Genomic DNA, 27,759 nt, shown 5'->3' with positions numbered 1-27,759 from the left:
CTCTCTTCTTCCTCCTCCTCTTTTTCTTCCTCCTCCTCCTCTTCTTCGGTCTCCGGCAGCGATGCGCCTTCCTGGCTCCCCTCCGGGGCTCCTTCTCCTCCTGACGGCGACCCTGGGCTCCTCTTTGGCCCCAGGTAAGACCCTCCTCTGAGACCCCTCGAAGCCCACGACGCTGGACGAAGCCAGGGCGAGGTTTCTCCTTCCTTTCTCCCAGGTGTTTGGGATCCAAAGTCCAAAGCCCTGGAGACTGAGAGCTGAGCTTGGAAAACACTGGCTTCTAAGAACAGATTGGAAACCGTGCTCTGTTCCTGGGTTGAAGGCATTCTTTCCTATTTCATTGTTCCCTCCTTACTTTGGAAATCGTCCTACTACTCCAAAAACTTTGTTCTTCTGGCTGCCACAGCGTATGTTGATTTGGTTGGGGCTTTTATGATGGAAAACTAGAGCCCAAGGTGCTCCAGTAGGATGGTGTCCCTCCCTCCAAAACAAAAGTTTGGGCAGTTTAGTCAACTTTCCCAATGGGTTGTTGTATGTCTTTTGGGCTGTGTGGCCATGTTCCAGAAGCATTCTCTCCTGACGTTTCGCCCACATCTACGGCAGGCATCCTCAGAGGTTGTGAGGTATCCTGGCCTCAGGCCCTTTCCTTTTCCCCCTCCGCCGCTTAAGCGGCGGAGGGGGAAAAGGAAGGGGCCTGAGGCCAGGATACCTCACAACCTCTGAGGATGCCTGCCCTAGATGTGGGCGAAACGTCAGGAGACAATACTTCTGGAACATGGCCAGCCACACAGCCCGAAAGACATACAACAACCCTGTGATCCCGGCCATGAAAGCCTTCGTCAACAAACTTTCCCAATGTTTTTATGATAGAACAAATTAGGAAATGACATTTATCACCCAGCAACAAAAATCACAGTGTCACATCTTCTATATATACACTAGAGTCTCACTTATCCAAGACTCGCTTATCCAACGTTCTGGATTATCCAACGCATTTTTGTAGTCAATGTTTTCAATACATCGTGATATTTTGGTGCTAAATTCGTAAATGCAGTCATTACTTCATAGCATTAACTGCGTATTGAACTACTTTTTCTGTCAAATTTGTTGTCTAACATGATGTTTTGGTGCTTCATTTGTAAAATCATAACCTAATTCGATGTTTAATAGGCTTTTCCTTAATTCCTCCTTATTATCCAACATATTCGCTTATCCAACATTCTGCCCGCCCGTTTATGTTGGATAAGTGAGACTCTACTGTATAAAAGAGTGATGGCATCAGGGCAGCGGACAAAACAACAAAACTACAGGCCCACCTACCTTGAAATTTGACAACACAACCCATCATCCATGGCTCTAGGTTGATACAACAAAAAGAAAAGAAAAATAAAGTCCTAATTAGAGGGAAAGGAATAATTGTTTTTATCCAATTGCTGCCAGTTAGAGGGGTAAGCTCCGCCCACTTGGTCTCCTAGCATCCTACTCAGTCCAGGGGACAGGCACAGTTAGGCCTCAGGCCTCTTCCACACTGCCTATAAGATACAGATTATCTGATTTTAACTGGATTATATGGCAGTGTAGACTCAAGGCCCTCCCACATAGCTATATTACCCATTTAGAATCTTATATTATCTGCTTTGAACTGGATTATCTTGAGTCCACACTGCCAGATAATTCACTTCAGTGCGCATTTTATACAGCTGTGTAGAAGGGGCAGTTCTAGGCAGATAATATAAGATTACAAATATACAGTAGAGTCTCACTAATCCAACATAAACAGTGTCCTCTATCCTCACCACTTTCACAGTACACAAACAACCAAATGCATACTAAACATAAAGACAACCATACAACAGACATTCAATACCACCACTACCTCAACAATTTCTCACCAACACCACCAGACAACACCACAGCAACGCGTGGCCGGGCACAGCTAGTATATATATATAAAAGAGTGATGGCATCACGGCGACCCACAAAACAACAAAACTACAGGCCCCCTAACCTCGAAATTTGACGACACAACCCATCATCCACGGCTCTAGGTTGATACAACAAAAGGAAAAGAAAAATAAAGTCCTAATTAGAGAGAGAGGAATAATTGCTTTTATCCAATTGCTGCCAGTTAGAAGGCTAAGCTCCTCCAACTTGGTCTCCTAGCAACCCAATAAAAAATAATAAAAACACTAAAAAATTATTAAAAACACTAAAAAATTAATACAATAAAATACCATAATAACAAAAAATAACTAAAAATTATACAAGAAAATAATAAAATATAATAAATAAAAAGATAACTTACAATAAAATTAATTAAAAAATGCAAATAACATCAAATAAAAATTACACAACAATTTTTAACCAATATCACCACCACTTTGCCACAGCAACGCGTGGCCGGGCACAGCTAGTAGTTAATAATAATATTAATAAATAATAATAAGAAAAAGTTTATTTATACCCCACCTCCATCTCCCCCGAAGGGGACTCAGGGCAGCTTACAGATAATACCAGATAAAAACAATAACAATATACAATGTACAGTACATCAATAAACAAAAAAAATACACAAATTATAAAATTTTAAACATTAACCTATAGAAATAAAAAACACATTTAATAAAACATGGAATTAAAAACAGCGAGGTTATGATAATAGACTAAGTAAAGTGCACATTATAAAAGTTGTAAACTCAAGATAACAGAATAAAGTGCTGCAAATAATAATAATAATAAGTCACATTAATAATAATAAAATAATAATAATCATACAAAATCATAAAGGTAAACGTTTCCTCTGACATTAAGTCCAGTCGTGTCCAACTCTGTGGGGTGGTGCTCATCTCCATTTCTAAGCCCAAGAGCCGGCTTTGTCCGTAGACACCTCCAAGGTCATGACTGCATGGAGTGCCATTACCTTCTCGCCGGAGCAGTACCTATTGTTCTACTCACATTTCCATGTTTTCGAACTGCTAGGTTGGCAGAAGTTGGAGCTGACAGTGGGTGCTCACTCCGCTCCCGGGATTTGAACCTGCAACCTTTCGGTCTGCAAGTTCAGCAGCTCAGCGCTTTAACACGCTGCACCACCGGGGGCTCAATAATAAATAAGTATTGTAAATCATAATAAATATTAAATCAATATGTTGTTGAAGGCTTTCATGGTCAGAATCACTGGGTTGCTCTGAGTTTCCTGGGTTGTCTGGCCATGTTGCAGAAGCATTCTCTCCTGACATTTTGCCCACATCTATGGTAGGCATCCTCAGATTTCCTCATAGAATCATAGGGTTGGAAGAGAGATCATGGGCTATGCAGTCCAACCTCATTCTGCCAAGAAGCAGGAAAATCACATTCAAAGCACCTCCAACAGATGGCCATCCAGGCTCTGCTTCAAAGCCTCCAAAGATGAAACCTTTACCACACTCTGCAGCAGGGAGTTCCACTGCTGAACAGTTCTCACAGTGAGGGAGTTCTTCCTAATGTTCAAATGGAATCTCCTTTCTTTCCTGTAGTTTGAAGCCCTTGTTCCATTGCGTCCTAGTTCTCTTCCAACTCTTATGATTCTATAAACCAGGGACAGATATCATGTTACATAGTATAACATATATTTTTCTTCCGGCTGTTTTCCTCCTTCTCCTTCGCAGGTGAACTGCTCTTCAAGACCTGGATGGCTCAGGTGAGACCCCCATTTTCCTCCCAGAAAAGCCTGGCTCCCATCCTAAGACTTCAATGGGGCATTAAGGACTATTATTATGTCTTAGTATAGATTATTATTAATAATATAGAATCGCATTGGTCTTTTCTGCCGCCGCATCACACTCTCGGCTCACGTTCAGCTTGTGGTCTACTAATAAATTATTATTATTATTACTATTATTATGTCTTAGTATAGATTATTATTAATAATGTAGAATCGCATTGGCCTTTTCCGCCGCCGCATCACACCTTCAGCTCACGTTCAGCTTGTGGTCTACTAATAAATTATTATTATTATTACTATTATTATGTCTTAGTATAGATTATTATTAATAATACAGAACTGAATTGGCCTTTTCCGCCGCCGCATCACACTCTCGGCTCACGTTCAGCTTGTGGTCTACTAATAAATTATTATTATTATTATTACTATTATTATGTCTTAGTATAGATTATTATTAATAATACAGAATTGAATTGGCCTTTTCCACCGCCGCATCACACTCTCTGCTCACGTTCAGCTTGTGGTCTACTAATAAATTATTATTATTACTACTATTATTATGTCTTAGTATAGATTATTATTAATAATACAGAATTGAATTGGCCTTTTCCGCCGCCGCATCACACTCTTGCCTCAGGTTCAACTTGTGGTCTACTAATAAATTATTATTATTACTATTATTAGGTCTTAAAATAGATTATTATTAATAATACAGAATTGCATTGGCCTTTTCTGCCACCGCATCACACTCTCGGCTCACGTTCAGCTTGTGGTCTACTAACAAATTATTATTATTATGTCTTAGTATAGATTATTATTAATAATATAGAATCACATTGGCCTTTTCCGCTGCCGCATCACATTCTTGCCTCACATTCAACTTGTGGTCTACTAATAAATTATTATTATTACTATTATTATGTCTTAGTATAGATTATTATTAATAATATAGAATCGCATTGGCCTTTTCCGCCGCCGCATCACACCTTCGGCTCACGTTCAGCTTGTGGTCTACTAATAAATTATTATTATTATTACTATTATTATGTCTTAGTATAGATTATTATTAATAATACAGAATTACATTGGCCTTTTCCGCCGCCGCATCACACTCTAGGCTCACGTTCAGCTTGTGGTCTACTAACAAATTATTATTATTATTACTATTATTATGTCTTAGTATAGATTATTATTAATAATACAGAATTGAATTGGCCTTTTCCGCCACCGCATCACACTCTCGGCTCACGTTCAGCTTGTGGTCTACTAATAAATTATTATTATTATTATTACTATTATTATGTCTTAATATAGATTATTATTAATAATACAGAATCACATTGGCCTTTTCTGCCGCCGCATCACACTCTCGGCTCACGTTCAGCTTGTGGTCTACTAATAAATTATTATTATTACTATTATGCCTTAATATAGATTATTATTAATAATACAGAAGTGCATTGGCCTTTTCCGCCGCCGCATCACGTTCTTGCCTCACGTTCAACTTGTGGTCTACGAATATATTATTATTATTATTATTATTATTATTATTATTTCAGTTCTGGGTTCGGATCCCGAATTGCTGTAGCGTCCCACGCCTCTTAGGCCTTGCCTTTTGAGCCAAATAATTCAAGCCAAAAGACTTTTATGTCAGACCCAAACAGACAGGATTTGGTCTGCAAGGTCTCCTTTTGCAGCTCTCCGGAACCAGTTGCGGAACTGAAAGCGAAAGAAGGAGAAATGAAAGAAAGAAAAGGGGATTTCTTGGTCTCTATTTACAGCCTTGGGTTTCTGCATCCCATCTGTTATCTTCTCCTTTTTTTGCAGAACAACAAGCAATACAGCCTGGGAGAGGAATACCGAGAGCGGCTGCAGATTTTCCTCCGAAACAAGCACCGGATTGACAAGCACAATGCTGGGAACCACACTTTCCAGAGTAAGTGGATGATCATCTGGATGAGATGGCAATACACAGCTTCGAACTGGGTGACATGAGTCTACACTGCCATATAATCCAGTCCAAAACAGATTATAATCTGGATTTTATATGGCAGCCAAGATTCATATAATCCGGTTCCATTCAAGCCATGTGGAGCTCCCAGGGGCGCCGTGGGTTTAACCCGTGTGCCAGCAGGACTGCTGACTTGAAGGTTGCCTGAAGGTTCGAATCCAACCTTGGGGAGAGCGCGGATGAGCTCCCTCTGTCAGCTCCAGCTCCATGCAGGGACATGAGAGAAGCCTCCCGCAAGGATGGTAAAAGCATCAAAACATCCAGGCAACGTCCCCTGGGCAAGGTATAATCCAGTTCAAAGCACATAATCTGGGTTTTATTTGGCAAGGTAGAAAAGGACCACGTATAATCCAGTTCAAAGCACATGATCTGGATTTTATTTGGCAATGTAGAAAGGGACCACATATAGTCTAGTTCAAAGCACATAATCTGGATTTTATTTGGCAATGTAGTCCAGTTCAAAGGACATAAACTGGATTTTATTTGGCAATGTAGAAAGGGACCACATATAATCCAGTTCAAAGCACATAATCTGGATTTTATTTGGCAATGTAGTCCAGTTCAAAGGACATAATCTGGATTTTATTTGGCAATGTAGAAAGGGACCACATATAATCCAGTTCAAAGCACATAATCTGGATTTTATTTGGCAATGTAGAAAGGGACCACATATAATCCAGTTCAAAGCACATAATCTGGATTTTATTTGGCAATGTAGAAAGGGACCACATATAGTCCAGTTCAAAGCAAAAAATCTGGATTTTATTTGGCAATGTAGAAAGGGACCACATATAGTCCAGTTCGAAGCACATAATCTGGGTTATATTTGGCAATGTAGAAAGGGATCACGTATAATCCAGTTCGAAGCACATAATCTGGATTTTATTTGGCAATGTAGTCCAGTTCAAAGGACATAATCTGGATTTTATTTGGCAATGTAGAAAGGGACCACATATAATCCAGTTCAAAGCACATAATCTGGATTTTATTTGGCAATGTAGTCCAGTTCAAAGGACATAATCTGGATTTTATTTGGCAATGTAGAAAGGGACCACATATAATCCAGTTCAAAGCACATTATCTGGATTTTATTTGGCAATGTAGAAAGGGACCACATATAATCCAGTTCAAAGCACATAATCTGGATTTTATTTGGCAATGTAGAAAGGGACCACATATAGTCCAGTTCAAAGCAAAAAATCTGGATTTTATTTGGCAATGTAGAAAGGGACCACATATAGTCCAGTTCGAAGCACATAATCTGGGTTATATTTGGCAATGTAGAAAGGGATCACGTATAATCCAGTTCGAAGCACATAATCTGGATTTTATTTGGCAATGTAGAAAGGGACTACATATAGTCCAGTTCGAAGCACATAATCTGGGTTTTATTTGGCAATGTAGAAAGGGACCACATATAATCGAGTTTGAAGCACATAATCTGGATTTTATTTGGCAATGTAGAAAGGGATCGCATATAATCCAGTTTGAAGCACATAATCTGGATTTTATTTGGCAAGGTAGAAAAGGACAACGTATAATCAAGTTCAAAGCACATAATCTGGATTTTATTTGGCAATGTAGAAAGGAACCACATATAATCCAGTTCGAAGCACATAATCTGGGTTTTATTTGGCAAGGTAGAAAAGGACAACGTATAATCAAGTTCAAAGCACATAATCTGGATTTTATTTGGCAGTGTAGAAAGGGACCACATATAGTCCAGTTCGAAGCACATAATCTGGATTTTATTTGGCAAGGTAGAAAGGGACCACGTATAATTCCCTCCAACTTTTTTTTGTATTAAGGCAAATAACAGGCCTCTTTCCCTTTCAGTGGGACTGAACCCGTTTTCAGACATGACCTTTGCTGAGTTCAGGAAGAAGTTCCTCTGGCAGGAGCCCCAGGTAAAGTGCCTTGGTGCGAAAGATGCCAAAGCCAGGTTTGACCAGTGGTCAGTTGGACCTGTGACGAAGGTCAGGTTGAGGGGCATCAGGGGCGGTTCAACCATGAGGCGAATTATGCCGTTGCTGAAGGCGCCGTCCTCTGGGGGGCGCCGTTGAGGCCCCTCCGCCCTATATCCCAGTTCAATGTTTGGTGCTAAATTCACAAATTCCTACATAACATTACCATGTATTGAACTGCTTTTTCTGTTGATTTGTTGTGAAACATGTTTTGGTGCTTAATTTGTGAAATCATAACCTAATTTGATGTTTAATAGGCTTTTCCTTAATCCCTCCTTATTATCCAACATTTTCGCTTATCCAACGCTTTTATTTTTCAGTGATTGGTTGGGGGAGCGGGGGCGGCAAAATTCTGTTCGCTTACACTTGAAAATTACCTAGGGCCGGCCCTGGGGGCAGAAAGGACATCTTTCTGGTTGCTTTTCAGAACTGCTCCGCCACCAAAGGGAACTTTGTCCGCCGCAACGGCCCCTATCCCAGCGCCATTGACTGGAGGAAGAAGGGCAACTTTGTGACCCCCGTGAAGAACCAGGTAGGGAACCCCCCCCCCAAATGTTGGAGCCCCTGGGAAAATACCTTTTTTGGGGGGAGGAAACCGCCCTTTGCTGGAGATCCTGCCCAAGCTAACCACCCCGTTCCTCACCCGCTTTCTCCCCGACTCCAAAGGGCCCTTGCGGCAGCTGCTGGACCTTCTCCACCACCGGATGCCTGGAGTCAGCCATCGCCATCGCCTCCGGGAAGCTCCTGGAGCTGGTAAGGGCCTCTGCTCAGATATATTTGCTCTGTGCCAAATCTAGGTAAAGGTTAAAGGTAAAGGTACTAGAAAAAAAATACTGGAAGTCTTTGGAGGGGTTTTTAGGAGTTGTAGTTCACCTACATCCAGAGCGCAAATGGACCCAAACAATGATGGATCTGGACCAAACTTGGCATATATACCCGATATGCCCACATTTGAATACTGGAAGGTTTTGAGGAGAATTGGCCCGGTCATTTTGAAGTTGTAGGTACTGGGATGTATAGTTCACCTGCAATCATTGAGGATTCTGAACTCCACCAATGATGGAATTGGACCAAACTTGGCACACATATTTATTTATTTATTTATTTACAGTATTTATATTCCGCCCTTCTCACCCCGAAGGGGACTCAGGGCGGATTACAATGAACACATATATGGCAAACATTCAATGCCAACAGACAAACAACATTCAGTTTTAGACAGACACAGAGGCATTTTTTTTTAACATCTTTCCAGCTTCACGATTCCGGCCACAGGGGGAGCTGTTGCTTCACCGTCCATTGGTGGCTGTTCTTCCTCTTCTTTTCCTTGTGAGCAGTTTTATGGTGTTGTAGATTAGTTAAATTAGCCTCCCGCATAAAGTGTCCCTAAATTTTCCCTACTTGACAGATGCAACTGTCTTTCGGGGCTGCTAGGTCAACAGCAAGCCGGGGCTATTTTTTTTTTTATGGTCGGAGGCTTAACCTGACCCGGGCTTCGAACTCATGACCTCTCGGTCAGTAGTGATTTATAGCAGCTGGTTACTAGCCAGTTGCGCCACAGCCCGGCCCCTCATGACCAGCAAAAAATACGGAAGGTCTTTGGGGAAAATTCACCTTTGTGGGAGTTGTAGTTCACCTACATCCAGAGAGCACTGTGAACCCAAACACCGATGGATCTGGACCAAACTTGGCAGACATACCTGATATGCCGAAATGTCGGGTTAAGCCTCCGACCATTAAAAAAAAAAAAAAATAGCCCCGGCTTGCTGTTGACCTAGCAGCCCCGAAAGACAGTTGCATCTGTCAAGTAGGGAAAATTTAGGTACGCTTTATGCGGGAGGCTAATTTAACTAATCTACAACACCATAAAACTGCTCACGAGGAAAGAAGAGGAAGAACAGCCACCAATGGACGGTGAAGCAACAGCTCCCCCTGTGGCCGGAATCGTGAAGCTGGAAAGATGTTAAAAAAAATGCCTCTGTGTCTGTCTAAAAAACTGAATGTTGTTTGTCTGTTGGCAATGAATGTTTGCCATATATGTGTTCATTGTAATCTGCCCTGAGTCCCCTTCGGGGTGAGAAAGAAAGGAGGAATATAAATACTGTAAATAAATAAATAAAATAAATACTGGTGGGTTTTGCGGGGAATTGGCCTGGACATTTTGGAGTTGTAGGGACTGGGATTTATAGTTCACCTGCAGTCAATGAGGACTCTAAACTCCACCAAAGATGGAATAGGTCAATCCAACTTGGTCATTTCTTTGTCAAAGCTATGTTGAAGATCAAAGTCTCATACATATTCTTTGTCTATTTTGTATTTGTTATTATCAGAAGGTGTAAAATTAATGCTGTTAATGGGTGGCTTTATCTACCAATAGTTATATCATCACGTGTGCATTTCGGAAATAATAAATTAAAATACAAAGCCAGGGGAATTTAAGCACAGTTGCAAGGTCTTTGGATTTGCAAGAAATGCAAAACGTGACAATATAAAGAGAATAAAAAGTCCCGAGGAAACACATTTTTTTGTCTCTTGCAGGCCGAGCAGCAGCTGATAGATTGCGCTCAAGCCTTCAACAACCACGGATGCAACGGGTAAGAATCCTCAAAGCTTAAGAGTAATAAGTAATTATTATTATTAAGTAATAATAAGTAATAAGAGTAATAATGCTCCGACCCCCTTCTGTACTTAAGACACCATCCAATCCCTCCCGACAGATGGCCACCCAGCCTCTGTTTAGACACTTCCAGAGAAGGAGGTTCCAATACCAGAATCATTATAATCAAAGATGATGATGATTGAATCTTAGAGTTTGAAGGGACCCCCAAAGGTCATCCAGTCCAACCCCATTCTGTCATTAAGACACCATTCAAGCCCTCCCGACAGACGGCCATCTAACTTCTGCTTAGAAACCTCCAGAGGAGACTCTAGTGGATGTCAAGGCAATCTATAACCTGTTAAAGTTTGACGGGACCCGCAAAAGTCATCCAGTCCAACCCCATTCTATCATTAAGGCACCAACCAATCCCTCCCGACAGATGGCCATCCAGCCTCTGCTTTAAAACATTCACTCTAGTGGACGTCAAGGCAATCAATACCCCGTTAAAGTTTGAAGGGACCCTCAAAGGTCATCCAGTCCAATCCTCATCTGTCATTAAGACACCATCCAAGCCCTCCTGACAGATGACCATCCAGACTCTGCTTCGAAACCTCCAAAAAAGAAGTCTCCAATGTCAGCATTATTATTATTATTATTATTATTATTATTATTATTAATTAATTAATTAAAATGATGATTGACTCTTAGAGTTGGAAGGGACTCCCAAGGGCCATCCAGTCCAACCCCATTCTGTCACTAAGTCACCATCCAACCCCTCCTAACAGATGGCCATCCAGCCTTGGCTTAGAAACCTCCAGGGAAGAAGGCTCCAATGTCATCATCATCATTGTCATTATTATAAAAATGATGATGATTGAATCTTAAGAGTTGGAAGGGACTCCCAAGGGCCATCCAGTCCAACCCCATTCCATTGAAGAAGGCTCCAATCTCAGCATCATCATCATCATCATTATTATTATTATTATTATAATAAAAATGGATGATGATTGAACCTTAGAGTTGGAAGGGACTCCCAAGGGCCACCCAGTCCAACCCCATTCCATTGAAGAAGGCTCCAATGTCGTCATCGTCATCATCATCATCATCATCATCATCATCATCATAAAAATGGATGATGATTGAATCTTACAGTTGGGACTCCCAAGGGCCATCCAGTCCAACCCCGTTCCATTGAAGAAGGCTCCAATGTCGTCATCATCATCATCATCATCATCATCATCATCATAAAAATGGATGATGATTGAATCTTACAGTTGGGACTCCCAAGGGCCATCCAGTCCAACCCCATTCCATTGAAGAAGGCTCCAATGTCGTCGTCGTCATCATCATCATCATCATCATCATCATCATCATAAAAATGGATGATGATTGAATCTTACAGTTGGGACTCCCAAGGGCCATCCAGTCCAACCCCATTCCATTGAAGAAGGCTCCAATGTCGTCGTCGTCATCATCATCATCATCATCATCATCATCATCATCATAAAAATGGATGATGATTGAATCTTACAGTTGGGACTCCCAAGGGCCATCCAGTCCAACCCCATTCCGTCATTAAGACACCATCCAACACCTCCTGACAGATGGCCACCCAGTCTCAGCTTCAAAACCTCCAGGAGTCTCCACTGGATGTCGAGGCAATCAGTATTTGAAGGGACCCCCAAAGATCATCTAGTCCAGCCCCACCTAGACCTCTGTCCCTGCTTCTGGGGGGTGCGTGTCCTTGTTGTGTTGATGCTGATGTTGTGCTTTCTCCGCTGGCTCCTCCGCAGGGGCCTCCCCAGCCAGGCCTTTGAATACATTCTCTACAACCCGGGGCTCATGGACGAGGACTCCTACCCTTACCGCGCACAGGTACATGGCCTGCTTATGGGGCACGGAAGGGCCTTGGAGAGACATGGGCCAAACTGATGGCCATATTTGTTGTTGTTGCACAGAATGGCACCTGCAAGTTCCAGCGAGAGAAGGCCGTTGCCTTTGTCAAAGACGTGGTCAACATCACGCTGGTGAGACCCTTTTTCTCCTCTTTGGGAAATGTAGTTCTTCAAGGCTTTTGTCTCAGACTCGCTCACCTGGCCGGCCTGCCATAGAGGCCTATGGCCGCTAGAGGGCGCTCCAAGCCCATGATTAGTGCTTCTCTCCCAACTGCAGGATTTTCAAGAAAGACAATTATTTGTTGTGTTGTCCAGAGATAATTATTGTGTTGTCGAAGGCTTTCATGGCCAGGATCCCACGGATCACCCTACCCTCCAAATTATTTATTATTTACGACATTTATACCCCGCCCTTCTCACCCCGAAAGGGACAGAGCAGCTTACAAATTATATGTATATACAATCTATCTATATATATAAAAGGGTAATGAAATTTCAGCCTAGAATAAAACAACAAAACTACACATCCCAGAAACACTAAACTTGGCAGCACAACCCCTCATCCATGCCTCTACGTTCATACAACAAAAAGAAAAGAAACATAAAGTCCTGATGAGAGGGAGAGGAATAATTGTTTTTATCCAATCGCTGCTAGTTAGAAGTCTAAGTTCCGCCCACTTGTTCTCCTAGCAACCCACTCAGCCCAGGGGACAGGCAGAGTTAGGCCTCACTTAGGCCTCTTCCACACTGCCTATAAATTACAGAATATCTGATTTTAACTGGATTATATGGATTGTAGACTCAGGGCCCTTCCACACAGCTATATAACCCATTTATAATGGACTTAATGTCAGGGGAAAACCTTTACCCTTTACCTTAACTACCACCAATTCCTCAATACTTTATTTCCCATACCACAGCAACGCGTGGCCGGGCACAGCTGGTAAATTATATTATTAGAATAGCATAATATTAGCATTAAATTACTATACTGTACTATGTCTCTATATTGTAATATTATTAGTAATATTACATGTGATATATAATTACTATTATTATAGTATATTATTAGTAGTATTATATTGTATTTATTATAATATTATTGTCAACATTATATGTATATACAACATATTATATTTCATATTATTGTATATTTTATATATAGCTGTGCCCGGCCACGTGTTGCTGTGGCTTATGGGAATCCTTTGTTGGCCAGGTGGAATAGCAGTGAATAGCCTTGCAGCCTCAAAGCCTGGCCGTTTTCTGGAATAGCTGGAGTAGCACCCTCAGTCATAGAAGCCTGGCTACTTCCTTTGTTGGGGAATCCTTGTTTGGCTAGCTTGAACTTCACTGAATAGTCTTGCAGCTTAAAAGCCTGGCCGCTTTCTTCATCAGGCATCCTTTCTAGGCCCGGTTGTATGGGACAGAGTAGCCTCATGGCTTCAAAGCCTGGAGGTTTTCCACCTAGGTGAAATCTTGTTTGGCCAGGTTGAATAGCACTGAAGAGGCTTGCTGCTTGCAAGCCTGGCCACTTTCTACCTTGCGGAATCCTTGGTTGGCCAGTTTGAATAGCAATTAATGGTCTTGGTGCGACAGGTATAAATCCTGCAATTAGGCTTTTAATGATTAGCATTTAATGGCCTTGCAGCTTCAAAGCCTGGCTGCTTCCTGCCTGGGGGAATCCTTTGTTGGGAAGTGTTAGCTGGCCCGGATTGTTTCCTTTCTGGAATTCCCAATTTCCCTGCTTTCAGAGTTTTGCTCTTTATTGACTGTCCTGGTTTTTCTGGATTTTATGTGGCAGTGTAGAAGTGGCTTATACAACACACTTCTTGTTCCTGGGTGATCAATGTCATTTTTTTTCCTAATTGGTTCTATCATTAAAAACACATGGGGGGAGTTTATTAAACTGCAAAAGAAACTTTATTTTTTATGGGAGGGACATCATTGTGATATAGCACATTTTGCTCTAGTTTTCAAACCAAGAATGGAACATTTTATAAACATGTTACATATTGTAATGCTATTCATTAAAAGACGCTTTTATGTCTCTCCTTCCAGTATGATGAGCAGGGCATGGAGGAAGCCGTGGGGAGATACAACCCGGTGAGCTTTGCCTTCCAGGTGACAGAGGACTTCATGCACTACCAGAAGGGCATCTACTCCAAGTAAGGACACAGAAGACACTCCCATGACTCCTATCACAAAACCACAAGTCGAACTCTTCCCAAGTGTCTAGGACTGTGTGATGTATTTTCGGATGATGCGTACAGATCCCAGTCGGGTGGCCTTTTGCAGTTAGCAGATCATAATTTTGTCAATGTCTATTGTGTCCAAATGCCAGCTAAGATCTTTTGGCACGGCACCCAGTGTGCCCATCACCACCGGTACCACCTGTACTGGTTTCTGCCAGAGTCTTTGCAGTTCAATCTTGAGGTCCTGATAGTGGCTGAGTTTTTCCTGTTGTTTTTCGTCAATGTGACTGTCACCTGGGATGGCGACATCAATGATCCAAACCTTTTTCTTTTCCACAACTGTGATGTCTGGTGTGTTGTGTTCCAGAACTTTGTCAGTCTGGATTCGGAAGTCCCACAGTATCTTTGTGTGCTCATTTTCCAATACTTTTGCAGGTTTGTTGTCCCATCAGTCCTTTACTGCTGGGAGGTGGTACTTGAGGCATAAGTTCCCATGAATCATTTGGGTCACATAATTGTGCCTCTGTTTGTAGTCTGTCTGTGCGATTTTCTTACAGCAGCTGAAGATATGATCAATGGTTTCGTCAGCTTCCTTGCACAGTCTACATTATCCCTTGCACATTATTATTATTATTATTATTATTATTATTATTATTATTATATACCTATTATTTTGTATGTAATTATATTACTATATTATTATTATTATGATATTATTGTTATGTATATACTTATTTTAAATTCAATTATTATTATATTATTATTTATATTCTTATTTTATATGTAATTATGTTATTATATTATTATTACTTACATACAGTATTTATTTTATATGTAATTATATCATTAATAAATTATTATGTAATTATATTTATATGTAATTATAATTATAATTGGAGTCTCTGGTGGCTCAGTATGTTAAAGCGCTGAGCTGCTGAACTTGCGGACTGAAAGGTCCCAGGTTCAAATCCCGGAAGCGGAGTGAGCACCCGCTGTTAGCCCCAGCTCCTGCCAACTTAGCAGTTTGAAAACATGCAAATGTGAGTAGATCAATAGGTACTGCTCCGGCGGGAAGGGAATGGCTCTCCATGCAGTCATGCCAGTGGTCACATGACCTTGGAGGTGTCTATGGACAACGACGGCTCTTCGGCTTAGAAATGGAAATGAGCACCAACCCCCAGAGTCGGACACGATTGGACTTAACGTCAGGGAAAACCTTTACCTTTACATTATAATTACAATAAATAAATTATAAATAAATAATAAAATAATAATAATTACAGTAGAGTCTCACTCATCCAACATAAACGGGCCGGCAGAACGTTGGATAAGCGAATATGTTGGATAAGAAGGAGAGATTAAGGAAAAGCCTATTAAACACCAAACTAAGTTATGATTTTACAAATTAAGCCCCAAAACATCATGTTATACAACAAATTTGACGAAAAGGTAGTTCAATATGCAGTAATGCTACATAGTAATTACTGTATTTACGAAGTTAGCACCAAAATATCACGATGTATTGAAAACATTGATTACAAAAATGCGTTGGATAATCCTGAACGTTGGGTAAGTGAATGTTGGACAAGCGAGACTCTACTGTAATATGTTTTGTATTAGTGTTTTATATACTTGATATTATTACCAATATTTTATATTATTCTTATTATTTTAGATGTTTATTATTTTTATACATACGGTAATTATTACTAATAACATATTTATAACCCAGGGACAAACATGGTGTTGCGTAATAGTGCTGTCCTTGCACCTGCTTAGCCACAGTGACTCGTGGTTTCCTTTCTGCAGCCGCCAGTGCGATCAGACTCCGGACAAAGTCAACCACGCTGTGCTGGCCGTGGGATACGGGGAGGAGGAGGGAAGCAGCCTTCCTTTCTGGATTGCCAAAAACTCCTGGGGACCCTCCTGGGGCATGGACGGGTAAGGAGCCTTTGGGAGCTTCCCGATGGGAATGGCCATCTGTCAGGAGGGATCGGATGGTGCCTTCCTTCTTTCCTTCCTGGCTGCCTGGCGGAATGGGGTTGGGCTGGATGGCCTTAGGATCCCCAAAGGCCATCCAATCATCCTTATCATCATATCTTTCATAATAATAATGCTAATATTGGAGCGTCCTTCTCTGGAGGTTTCTAAGCCGAGGCTGAATGGCCATCTGTTGGGAGGGATTAGATGGTGTCTTCATGACGGAATGGGGTTGGGCTGGATGGCCTTGGGATCCCCAAAGGCCATCCAATCATCCTTATCATCATATCTTTCATAATAATAATGCTAATATTGGAGTGTCCTTCTCTGGAGGTTTCTAAGCCGAGGCTGAATGGCCATCTGTCGGGAGGGCTTGGATGGTGTCTTCATGACGGAATGGGGTTGGGCTGGATGGCCTTGGGATCCCCAATCATCATCATCATATCTTTCATAATAATAATGCTAATATTGGAGCATCTTTCTCTGGAGGTTTCTAAGCTGAGGCTGGATGGCTATCTGTCGGGAGGGCTTGGATGGTGTCTTCATGACGGAATGGGGTTGGGCTGGATGGCCTTGGGATCCCCAATCATCATCATCATCATCATATCTTTCATAATAATAATGCTAATATTGGAGCCTCTTTCTCTGGAGGTTTCTAAGCCGAGGCTGAATGGCCATCTGTTGGGAGGGATTAGATGGTGTCTTAATGACGGAATGGGGTTGGGCTGGATGGCCTTGGGATCCCCAATCATCATCATCATAATCATCATATCTTTCATAATAATAATGCTAATATTGGAGCCTCTTTCTCTGGAGGTTTCTAAGCTGAGGCTGGATGGCCATCTGTCGGGAGGGATTAGATGGTGTCTTAATGACGGAATGGGGTTGGGCTGGATGGCCTTGGGATCCCCAATCATCATCATCATCATCATCATATCTTTCATAATAATAATGCTAATATTGGAGCCTCTTTCTCTGGAGGTTTCTAAGCTGAGGCTGGATGGCCATCTGTCGGGAGGGATTAGATGGTGTCTTAATGACGGAATGGGGTTGGGCTGGATGGCCTTGGGATCCCCAATCATCATCATCATCATCATCATATCTTTCATAATAATAATGCTAATATTGGAGCCTCTTTCTCTGGAGGTTTCTAAGCTGAGGCTGGATGGCCATCTGTTGGGAGGGATTAGATGGTGTCTTAATGACGGAATGGGGTTGGGCTGGATGGCCTTGGGATCCCCAATCATCATCATCATCATCATCATATCTTTCATAATAATAATGCTAATATTGGAGCCTCTTTCTCTGGAGGTTTCTAAGCCGAGGCTGAATGGCCATCTGTTGGGAGGGATTAGATGGTGTCTTCATGACGGAATGGGGTTGGGCTGGATGGCCTTGGGATCCCCAATCATCATCATCGTCATCATATCTTTCATAATAATAATGCTAATATTGGAGCCTCCTTCTCTTGAGGTTTCTAAGCTGAGGCTGGATGGCCATTCGTTGGGAGGGCTTGGATGATGTATTAATGACGGAATGGGGTTGGGCTGGATGGCCTTGGGATCCCCAATCATCATCATCATCATCATATCTTTCATAATAATAATGCTAATATTGGAGCGTCCTTCTCTGGAGGTTTCTAAGCCGAGGCTGAATGGCCATCTGTTGGGAGGGATTAGATGGTGTCTTCATGACGGAATGGGGTTGGGCTGGATGGCCTTGGGATCCCCAATCATCATCATCATAATCATCATATCTTTCATAATAATAATGCTAATATTGGAGCGTCCTTCTCTGGAGGTTTCTAAGCCGAGGCTGAATGGCCATCTGTTGGGAGGGATTAGATGGTGTCTTCATGACGGAATGGGGTTGGGCTGGATGGCCTTGGGATCCCCAATCATCATCATCATCATCATATCTTTCATAATAATAATGCTAATATTGGAGCCTCCTTCTCTGGAGGTTTCTAAGCTGAGGCTGGATGGCCATCTGTTGGGAGGGATTAGATGGTGTCTTAATGACGAAATGGGGTTGGGCTGGATGGTCTTGGGATCCCCAAAGGCCATCCAATCATCATCTTTTATAATAATAATAATAATAATAATAATAATAATAATAATAATAATAATAATAATGCTGATGTTGGAGCCTCCTTCTCTGGAGGTTTCTAAGCCGAGGTTGGATGACCATCTGTCGGGAGGGATTAGATGGTGTCTTCATGACGGAATGGGGTTGGACTGGATGACCTTTGGGGGTACTTTCAAACACTGATGGGATATATAGATTGCCTTGACATCCCGTGGAGTCTCCTCTGGAGGTTTTTAAGCTGCGGCTGGATGGCCATCTGTTGGGAGAGATTAGATGGTGTCTTCATGACAAAATGGGGGAAGACTGGATGGCCTTTAGGGGTCCCAACTGTAAGATTCCATGATGTGGGAGGGCTTTCCCAGGAGGAGACTTTAATGCCGGAGTATTTCCTTTTTTTCCAGGTATTTTTACATCGAGCGAGGGAAGAACACCTGTGGCCTGGCGGACTGCGCCTCCTTCCCGGTGCCCCTCGTCTGAGCCCGGATTTCGGGGTGCAAAGAGCCCACGGGCCAGGAAATGAAGCCGGGCCGGAAGCCCACCTCTCCCAGACTTGGAAGGGACCCCCAAAGGCCAGCCAGCCCACCCCCTTGCTGTGCAGGATCACACATTCAAAGCCTTCTTTTCTCATAGAATCCTAGAGTTTGCATCTATCTATCTATCTATCTATCTATCTATCTATCTATCTATCTATCTATCTACCTACCATCATAGAATCCTACAGCTGGAGACCTGTTTGTTTGCATCTATCTATCTATCTATCTATCTATCTATCTTTCTTTCTTTCTTTCTTTTCTTTCTTTCTTCTTTCTTTCTTTCTTTCTTAGAATCGTATTATTAGAAGGGACCCCAAGGGCCATCCAGTCCAACCCCTTTCTGCCGTAAAAGAAGAAAAAAACTCAAGCATTTGCCAAAGAGGCCTGGTGCCTGACTAAACTACAACTCCCAGGATCCCATGGCTGTCAAAGCGGCGTCAAACTGCATGAACTCTCCAGTGTAGATGCAACCTGAGACCAAACATTTCAGGACCTGTCCAAGGTGCTGAACCTGAAAACAGCCTCAGAGCCCGTGATCTGTTCCTACGAAGCCCAGGCTGCAATTGGGCGAATAGCTGCAAGGCTCACAGGGCTAAATAACCAAGAAAATTCATACCTCACAACCTCTGAGGATGCCTGCCATAAATGTGGGCGAAACGTCAGGAGAGAATACTTCTGGAACATGGCCACACAGCCCGAAAGACATACAACCCTGTGATCCTGGCCAAGAAAGCCTTCGACAATGAACCAAGAAAATTGTTACATAATTGAAGCTTCATTTCGGTTTCTTTATTTAAACAATCAAATTATATTTTCATTGAAATATGGTTATTGCCTTGGTAATATCGCCCCCCCCCTCCTCCGCGCCCGTCCACCCGGAACACCTGGCACCTCGCTCCGCTTTCCGACGCTGCCCTCTCGTGTGCCCAGCCCGGCCCTGACACTCTCTCTCAGCCTCAGAGGGTCCCCAAAGCCCCCTACCCATCACAACCCCCCCTCGCGGCCAGCCCCCCCCCTCCCTGCCCGGGACCCCCATTTCTCACCCAGAGATGGCGAGTGAAAGAAAGGTCGCGTGTAGCCCGCAACGCAGCCGCCGCTGAGAACAGGGCAGCCTTTGTTTGCAATGAATGCGGGAAGTTTTCGATTAATTTTGTATTGACTCCCAGAGAGGCCCTGAGCCTCCCAAGTGCGGATGATGCCCGGATCATAACAGGCAGACCCCCCTCCTTCCCCTTTGGGGTCCCGAGGCCCCTCCTGTCACAATCCCCTTGGGCAGGGCACACTCTCTCAGCCTCAGAGGGTCCCCAAAGCCCCCTCCCGTCACAATCCCCCTCCCGGCCAGGCCCCCGCCCACCCCTGCCGCCCATTTGGCCTTTCCTTAGGCAATGGAGAGGACGGACAGACCTCCGAGGCGCCTGTTATGGGCATTGAACCCTCGCCGCGAGCAAGACGCGGAAGTCCAAAGGGCGGCCATTTTGGCCCGGAGAGTGGGGCCCACAGGGCCCGAGAGAGCCCCCCCACCTGGTCCAGGCCCGCCTCTTCTCTGGACTGGGTGAGGGTGGGCCCGGGCGTGAGGCAGTGGAGAAGAGGCCTGCCCAAGCAGGGCCCCCTCGAGCCCCTTCTCAGGAGGCCGGACCCTGAGGGGGGCCTGCCAGCCCTATGGGGCGGGGGTGCTCCGTCCTCTGTTGGGGGCGCTCCGTCCTCCTTGCCCCCCCCCCCCCCGGCCCACTGCATGCAACATCCGGGGCCCGGCAGAGGAGGAACATCACTGCCTCCCGTGCCTGCACCCGCCCTCCCGGGATCCTAGCCCTGCCCTGACCCCTCCCAACACGCCCACCTGGGCTTGCCATGGGTAAGTGCACATGCACAGCCCCCCCCCTCTTTTCAGAGTGTTGCTCCCAAGAAGGAAACGTCTTCTGATTTCCTGGCTGCAGTCTGCATCTGCAGTGATCTTCACGCCTAGAAATATGAAGTCTCTCACGGCCTCCACGTTTTCACCCTCTATTGGCCAGTTGTCAATCGATCTGGTTGCCATCACCTTAGTTTTCTTGATGTTTAACTGCAGCCGGCTTTTGCGCTGTCTTCTTTCTTCCACCTTGGTGATAAGGCTCCTCGGCTCCTCCTCACTTTCAGCTTCCATCAGAGTGGTATCATCTGCATACCTAAGGTTGATAATGTTTCTTCCAGCAATTTTAACTCCAGCCTTGGATTCGTCAAGCCCCGCACATACGTCGCATAATGTCTTCTGCGTACAAGTGGAATAGGGAGGCTGAGAGGATGCAGCCCTGATGTCGGTACTCCTCTCCCAATCTTGAACCCGTCTCCTCTTCCGTGGTCTGTTCTGACTGTGGCTACTTGGCATCAGTTCCATCCGAAGACGTAATATCCGTTGACCCTCGTGTCAACCGCACAGGAGGGGAGGCCATGGAGGAACGTGGAAGTGGGCAGCTGTGTGGCCCCAGTGAAACAAGGACCCCCATTTTCCGGTAACGGGTCCCCGCTCCCAGCAGTCCCCTTTCCCATCTCTCAGAGAGAGGCTTACACGGCTTTCCGGTGATATTCGGGAGGCGCAACCTCGTAGTCGCTTGTGCTAAACAACGCAGAGGGATTCTTGGCAAGATACCTGCAAAGAAAGGGGAGGAAGGAGACAACACAGTCACCCAAGGTCATTCTGGTATTTCAAGCTTGATTTGTAACCAGGAAGACAAGCCCAGCGAGGGAGGGCTTGGGGAGCCAGGTATGTTTAGTCTGTGGCATGACATGGGAGCCATCTTTACAGATGTTTTCTGCTCCTCCAAAGACTAGAACACAAACCAGTGGACTAAAATTCCAAGAGAAGGAAGGCTATGTCATTCTCTTACATTACGCTATGTAACACAATTTGAAAAGAAAAATCTTCCTAGTTTGAAAGTGTCATTTTCTAGGAAGAACAGGTTAAGAACTGCCAAGTGAAGTGGGCCAGAGATTTAGGACATACTATAAACTTAAACCAGTGGGAAGAGATATGGTGTAAAAAGTTGAAATTCACCACAGCCTCTGAGATAAGGGAGAATTAGTATAAAAGTGTTTTTAGATGGTTAAATTCAGTAAACAGGCCTCCAACAAATGCTGGAAATGCGATAAAGAAATTGGGACTTTCTTCCATCAATGGTGGAAGTGCAAAAAAGTTAAAAAATATTGGAACGAGATCCACGATACAACTCAAAAAATATTCCAAGCAAAATTTCCACTAAAGCCTGAAACGTATCTTTTAGGCCTTACAATTGGGAAAATGAATAAAAATCAGGATAGAATGCTGTTTCTAATGGGCACTGCTGCAAGGATAGTCCTCGCTAAAGTATGGAAACAAAATAAGATACCCTCTATAAATGAATGGATCTTGAAATTACTAGACCTGATACAAATGGACATCCTAACACAGAAATTAAGAGACGTAAAGATAAGAACGGATTGGTCAAGCTTTAAAGACTTTATAAGCAAGAATGGAAACATATTCACAATTGAGTTATCTGAAGTGTGAAAGATTTTAACTGCAAAAAGGTCAACTGGACTTTGAAACAGATGAAACTACGAAAATATAGCTTCTCAGGAGGACAAATGGAAGTTTTTTTCTGTTTTCTTTTTGTTTTTTCTTCTTCTTATTATTATTGTTTCGTTTCTTCTCTCTATATCCTCTCTACCCATCCCTTCCCTATCTTACCCAACCTCTTCTCTCACGGAATTGTTTTCCTTACTTTAGCTGTAAAATAACACTTGAAAAGCAATAAAAACTATATATATAAAAAAAGAAAGTGCCATTTTCTGTTTCATTGTGCAGTCCTTACTTTGAAAATAATGATGATGATGATGATGATGATTATAATACTGTTACTACTAATAATACTTTATTTGTACCCCACCCTATCACCCCGAGGGAACTCAGAGCGGTTCCCAACAAAAGAAATAAAACGGCAAATATTTAATGCCGAAAACAGACAATGCTAAATCAAATCAAAACAGTGGACAAAACAATCACAAAATAAACTTATAAAACTAAATAAAATATATAATTGAACTTAAAAAAAACGTAATAGACATAATATAATTACCATATATACTCAAAGATAAGCCGAGCTGAAAAAGCCTCCCTCGGCTTATAATGGGGTCAAGGCCAGGCAACAGAACCGGGAGGCTATTGCTTGCAATATATGATATATTTTTCTCTTAGCCTCCCTTATCAGTGTTTACTTTTCCAAAGCCTCCCTCGCTCTTAACCAAGGGAATGTTTTGAAAAAGGAAAGACACCCTTGCAAGTCAGGAAGAAGAAAAATATATATCCATTAATCTTATGAAAGTATTTTCCCCTGAAATATTTGTTAAACTCTCCTACAGATATATAAGCATTGACCCCCCCCCCCCATGCATTTGCAATCCCTATGTACTTATATATATGAATTTTCCCCTTATAAGTTTGCAGGTCTTTTCAAATCTTATATACCTATAGATCCATGTACCCATATATCTGTATCCATATATATACATTAAATTAACCTACTGATGCCTCGATTAATGTAATTTTATTGGTATCTATTTTTATAGATACCAATCTATTTTTAGTAGCTGCTTCATTTCCCACCCTTGACTTATACTTGGGCCAATAAGTTATCGCAGTTTTTTCTGGTAAAATTAGGCGCCTCGGCTTACATTTGGGTTGGCTTATACTCGAGTATATACAGGTAAATAGTATATTTCGCTAAGCTCAATCATCAGTAATAAACATGAGCCAGCAAGAAAATTAAGAGAAGTCACCACAAAAAATAAAAAAATAAAAAGGATAATTTGAAAAATCTGAAAACAAAATAAAAACAAAAAAGTAGTAGTTATCTTCCAGAAACTTCATTTTTCTATGTTTTTATGACAGAGCCAATTAGGAAATGACATTTATAATGAAGGAGCAAAATTCGTGTTATATGGTGTTATTATTATTAATAAAAATGCTGATTATTAATATGTATTAATAATAATTCAAGCCCTATGGCCATGCACTGGGCGCAAAGTCCCTTCCTCCCAAGCCCCAATAAGCCCATCAGGAAACACCCCAGGAGCCAAACCTGGGTCTACAATACGTACTTTGGGAAATCATGTAAGTCGTTCAACAGCAGGGCCAAACTCTTCTCATCGAGAGGTGTGTAGGCCAGCATTGCGCCAATCCGGACTGTTTAATGAGAGAAACGCACACAGAGAAGATGTTGAGGAAAATGCTTCCAGGATTCCCCACGTTTGTTTCTGATCATCAACTAAGGGGCCCCATGCGGAGTGCCTTCCTACCTACCAAACAGCCGCAGGAGGTGGGGCGCGCCATACACCTGGGACATGGGCGCATCGGGGTGGTCGGCCAAGATCTCCACATACTGCGGCCGCTCAAACTTATACAGCAGCTGCGTGCCCAGCATGACGTTGAAGTACTCCTTGATGCCGGCCACGACTTCGTTCCCAGCATATTCTCTAACGCAGGGGTCCCCAAACTTTTTAAGCAGAGGGCCGGTCCACAATCCTTCAGACTGTTGAGGGGTCGAATTATCATTTGAAAAAAAATTACAAACAAATTCCTATGCATACTGCACATGTCTTATTTGCAGTGCAACAACAACAACAAAAGAACAATACAATATTTAAAAATGAAAACAATTTTAACCAACATAAACCTATTAGGATTTCAATGGAAAGTGTGGGCCTGCTACTGGCCAATAAGATAGTCAAGTTAATTAGGATTGTTGTTGTTGTTGTTGTGTGCCTTCAAGTCATGTCAGACTTTGGCTGAGCCTAAGTCTAAAATTAATTATTTATTTACTGCATTTATTTACTACATTTATATCCCACCCTTCTCACCCCGAAGGGGACTCAAAGCAGCTGTATGTGCATACAATATATTATATTATTAGCATAACACAATTTAGCATTATATATTACTATATTGAACTATACCACTATACTATTATATAATATGTAATATATAACATATAATTAATATTATTATATGGTATTACTATTAGTATTATATTGTATAACATAAGATTATTATCAATATTATATGTATATACAATATATTATATTATTAAAACTGATATAAATTATTATATTATAAAACTGAGGGCGGGGGCCAGGTAAATGACCATGAAGGGCCGCATCTGGCCTCAGGGCCTTAGTTTGAGGACCCCTGCTCTAACGCATGGCAAGGAAGAACAAGAGACAATGAAAGAGGAAGAACAACAACTGAAGGGACAGAATGAATGGAGTTCTAGGACAGGGCTTTCAGAAATCCCAACTGTGGCTTGTTTTCTTGCAAATAACATGGGAACGGATACCTTCATGCTGTGGGCACTGCTTCCACGTTACCTGCTTTTGCCGGGTGATCAGGTCCCAGTCATCGACCAGCCACGGTTTCAGCTCTTCTGGTATTTTCACTTTGACTTCCACTCTGTTCATAAACGTTTCCTCCTGAAGAATCAAATGGGAGAAAGTTATTTCTCAGACACTAGAGCGGAAAGAAGAACCTGGTTTGGTGACAGGTTTTCAAAGCAAGGCACCCAAAAAGGGTGGTCTTCTTATCTGGGACCCCAAGATCAAAAGACCCTGTCAGCCTGGACCCAAGATTCAAGGCTACGCTCTGATTCAAGGACCAATGGTCACAATGGCTGGGGATTATGGGATTAGCAATCCAAAACATCTCTACGAACCCCAGTTGAATGCAGACCCTAGAGAAGGATAAGAAGGAATTCAAGGTGTGGCATTTGCTGGTGGGACGAACAAATATCTTCGATTAACACATTCCTTAACCTCTCTTCACTGGTCATCTGACTATCCTGTCCCAACCGTTATCTTTCCCCTTCCTGACTGACTTTAGGATATTCTGCTGCTCTCTCTCCCAACTGCCAACTCCACTTTTAAACTCTGGCACACGCATATGACCAATCCGGTCGCTGCTATGTAAATTAGCTCCTCCCCTGTTGTCTTATCCGTCTTCCAAGGGAAAATATATTATTTTGGAGGCCAAAATACTTGGAATCCTCTTCTGCACGGGCACACCGCCTCCATTAAGCTGAGCTCTGGCTACAGACTAATGGGGCGAGGTGGGCCTGGAGCCCCAAACCAGCAACACTTACGCTTTCAACAGTGGGGTCAACCCGAGCCCTTTTCTTCCTGGGAGGCTGAGGGTTTTCATTGGTGCTGCTTCCTTCACCGGTTCCAAGAGCTGAAAGCATCCAGAAAAAGCATTAAAAGCTAATTTTATGTGACTGACACTTTCCCCCACATACATCTCTAAGAGGCCTCCTGACCAAATCAGAAGATAGGGTTGAGGAAAATACACACATGACAAACCCTTTGCAAGAACTGGAGCATGGTATTCTGTAAATTTACTCTGTTAACTGATGGAAATTCAAAGGTGACTCTGGCAGCTCTTTCATTATATAATACACTAGCTGTGCCCGGCCACGCGTTGCTGTGGCGAAGTATGGTGGTCTGGGAAATAAAGTATTGAGGAATTGATGGTAGTTAAGGTAAAGGGTAAAGGTGTGGAGTCCAGATAATCCAGTTAAAGCAGATAATATAAGATTATAAATGGGTTATATAGCTGTGTGGAAGGGCCTTGAGTCTACACTGCCATGTAACGCAGATCAGATAATCTGTATTTTATAGGCAGTGTGGAAGAGGCCTAAGTGAGGCCTAACTCTGCCTGTCCTCTGGGTGAGTGGGTTGCTAGGAGACCAAGTGGGCGGAGCTTAGCCTTCAAACTGGCAGCAATTGGATAAAAACAATTATTCCTCTCCCTCTAATTAGGACTTTATTTTCTTTTCTTTTTGTTGTATCAACCTAGAGGTGTGGATGATGGGTTGTGTTGTCAATTTTCGAGGTTGTAGGGCCTGTAGTTTTGTTGTTTTGTCCGCTGCCCTGATGCCATCACTCTTTTATATATATAGATGGACTTCTTGACTCATCTATTACACCATTGTAATCTTTTTCTATCAGATTCAGTGCCTTCCTACGAAGCATTCTGAACACGGTCACTATCTCAGCCATTCTGCCGGCCCGTTTATGTTGGATAAGTGAGACTCTACTATATATAATGTGATCCGCTCTGAGTCCCCTTCGGGATGAGAAAGAAGGGCGGAATACTCTAATAAATAAAAGGAGTGGATGCTGAAGCAGCTGCTCCCCCCTGTGGCCAGAATCGAACATCCCCTCAGGAGAAAGTTAAATTGCCTCTGCGTCTGTCTCTGTCTCGGTTCTATGTGTATATGGGCATGGAATGTTTGCCCTATATGTATATAATGTGATGCGCCCTGAGTCCCTTCGGGGTGAGGAAGAAGGGCGGAATATAAATACTGTAAATAAATAAATGAATGAATGCGTGACATCCGGGCAAGTTTTCTTTTAATTTGGTATTGACTCTGAGAGAGGCCCTGAGCCTTCCAAGTGCGGATGATGCCCGGATCAGAAAAGGCAGACCCCCTCCTTCCCCTTTGGGGTCCCGTCACAATCCCTTTGGGCAGGGCACACCCTCTCAGCCTCAGGGGGCCCCCAAAGCCCCCTCCCCGTCACAATCGCCCCTCCCGGCCAGGCCCCCGCCCTCCCCCTGCCGCCCATTTTGCTTCTCTTCAAGCAATGGATCAAGACGTACCTCAAAGGCGCCCGTTATGGGCACTCAACCCGCGGAGACAAGAAGACGCTATTCTCAAAAGGGCCGCCATCTTGGCCCGCAAAACGGGGCCGGAGAGAGCCCCCCGGCTCGTCCGGGCCCGCCTCTTCGCCGGGTTCGGCG

At 43.1% G+C, this 27,759-nt stretch overlaps 2 protein-coding genes across 2 annotated transcripts; one reads left to right on the top strand and one right to left on the bottom strand.

Annotated features, from left to right (window-relative positions):
- Positions 1-19,786, top strand: ctsh (cathepsin H). Its single transcript, XM_062966968.1, has 12 exons — positions 1-134; positions 3,642-3,673; positions 5,525-5,633; positions 7,545-7,615; positions 8,100-8,204; positions 8,339-8,425; positions 10,211-10,266; positions 12,065-12,146; positions 12,230-12,298; positions 14,225-14,331; positions 16,168-16,299; positions 18,828-19,786. The coding sequence occupies exons 1-12, from the start codon at positions 62-64 to the stop codon at positions 18,901-18,903; spliced, it is 999 nt and encodes a 332-aa protein (XP_062823038.1). The 5' UTR covers positions 1-61; the 3' UTR covers positions 18,904-19,786.
- Positions 19,727-27,759, bottom strand: LOC100561794 (mortality factor 4-like protein 1). Its single transcript, XM_016998460.2, has 6 exons — positions 27,619-27,759; positions 26,102-26,190; positions 25,335-25,436; positions 24,271-24,499; positions 24,069-24,153; positions 19,727-21,582 (listed from the first exon to the last, which is right to left on the bottom strand). Exons 3-6 carry the CDS (start codon positions 25,422-25,424, stop codon positions 21,498-21,500), a joined length of 489 nt encoding a protein of 162 aa, XP_016853949.2. The 5' UTR covers positions 25,425-25,436; positions 26,102-26,190; positions 27,619-27,759; the 3' UTR covers positions 19,727-21,497.

The sequence above is a fragment of the Anolis carolinensis genome, unplaced genomic scaffold (genome assembly GCF_035594765.1).
Source record: "Anolis carolinensis isolate JA03-04 unplaced genomic scaffold, rAnoCar3.1.pri scaffold_56, whole genome shotgun sequence".
NCBI classification, from domain to species: Eukaryota; Metazoa; Chordata; class Lepidosauria; order Squamata; family Dactyloidae; genus Anolis; species Anolis carolinensis.
The sequence above is the reverse complement of the archived record's forward strand: the minus strand, read 5'-3'. Positions and strand labels throughout refer to the sequence as shown.

Coding starts and splice junctions, on each gene's coding strand:
- LOC100561794 (XM_016998460.2), bottom strand. CDS start 25,424: ATGAACAGAGTGGAAGTCAAAGTGAAAATACCAGAAGAGCTGAAACCG. Junction 24,500..25,334: donor TGATCACCCGGCAAAAGCAG/GTAACGTGGAAG, acceptor ACCCCTCAACAG/TCTGAAGGATTGTGGACCGG. Junction 21,583..24,068: donor GACTTACATGATTTCCCAAA/GTACGTATTGTA, acceptor CTTTCTTTGCAG/GTATCTTGCCAAGAATCCCT.
- ctsh (XM_062966968.1), top strand. CDS start 62: ATGCGCCTTCCTGGCTCCCCTCCGGGGCTCCTTCTCCTCCTGACGGCG. Junction 3,674..5,524: donor TCAAGACCTGGATGGCTCAG/GTGAGACCCCCA, acceptor CTTTTTTTGCAG/AACAACAAGCAATACAGCCT. Junction 10,267..12,064: donor AACAACCACGGATGCAACGG/GTAAGAATCCTC, acceptor GCTCCTCCGCAG/GGGCCTCCCCAGCCAGGCCT.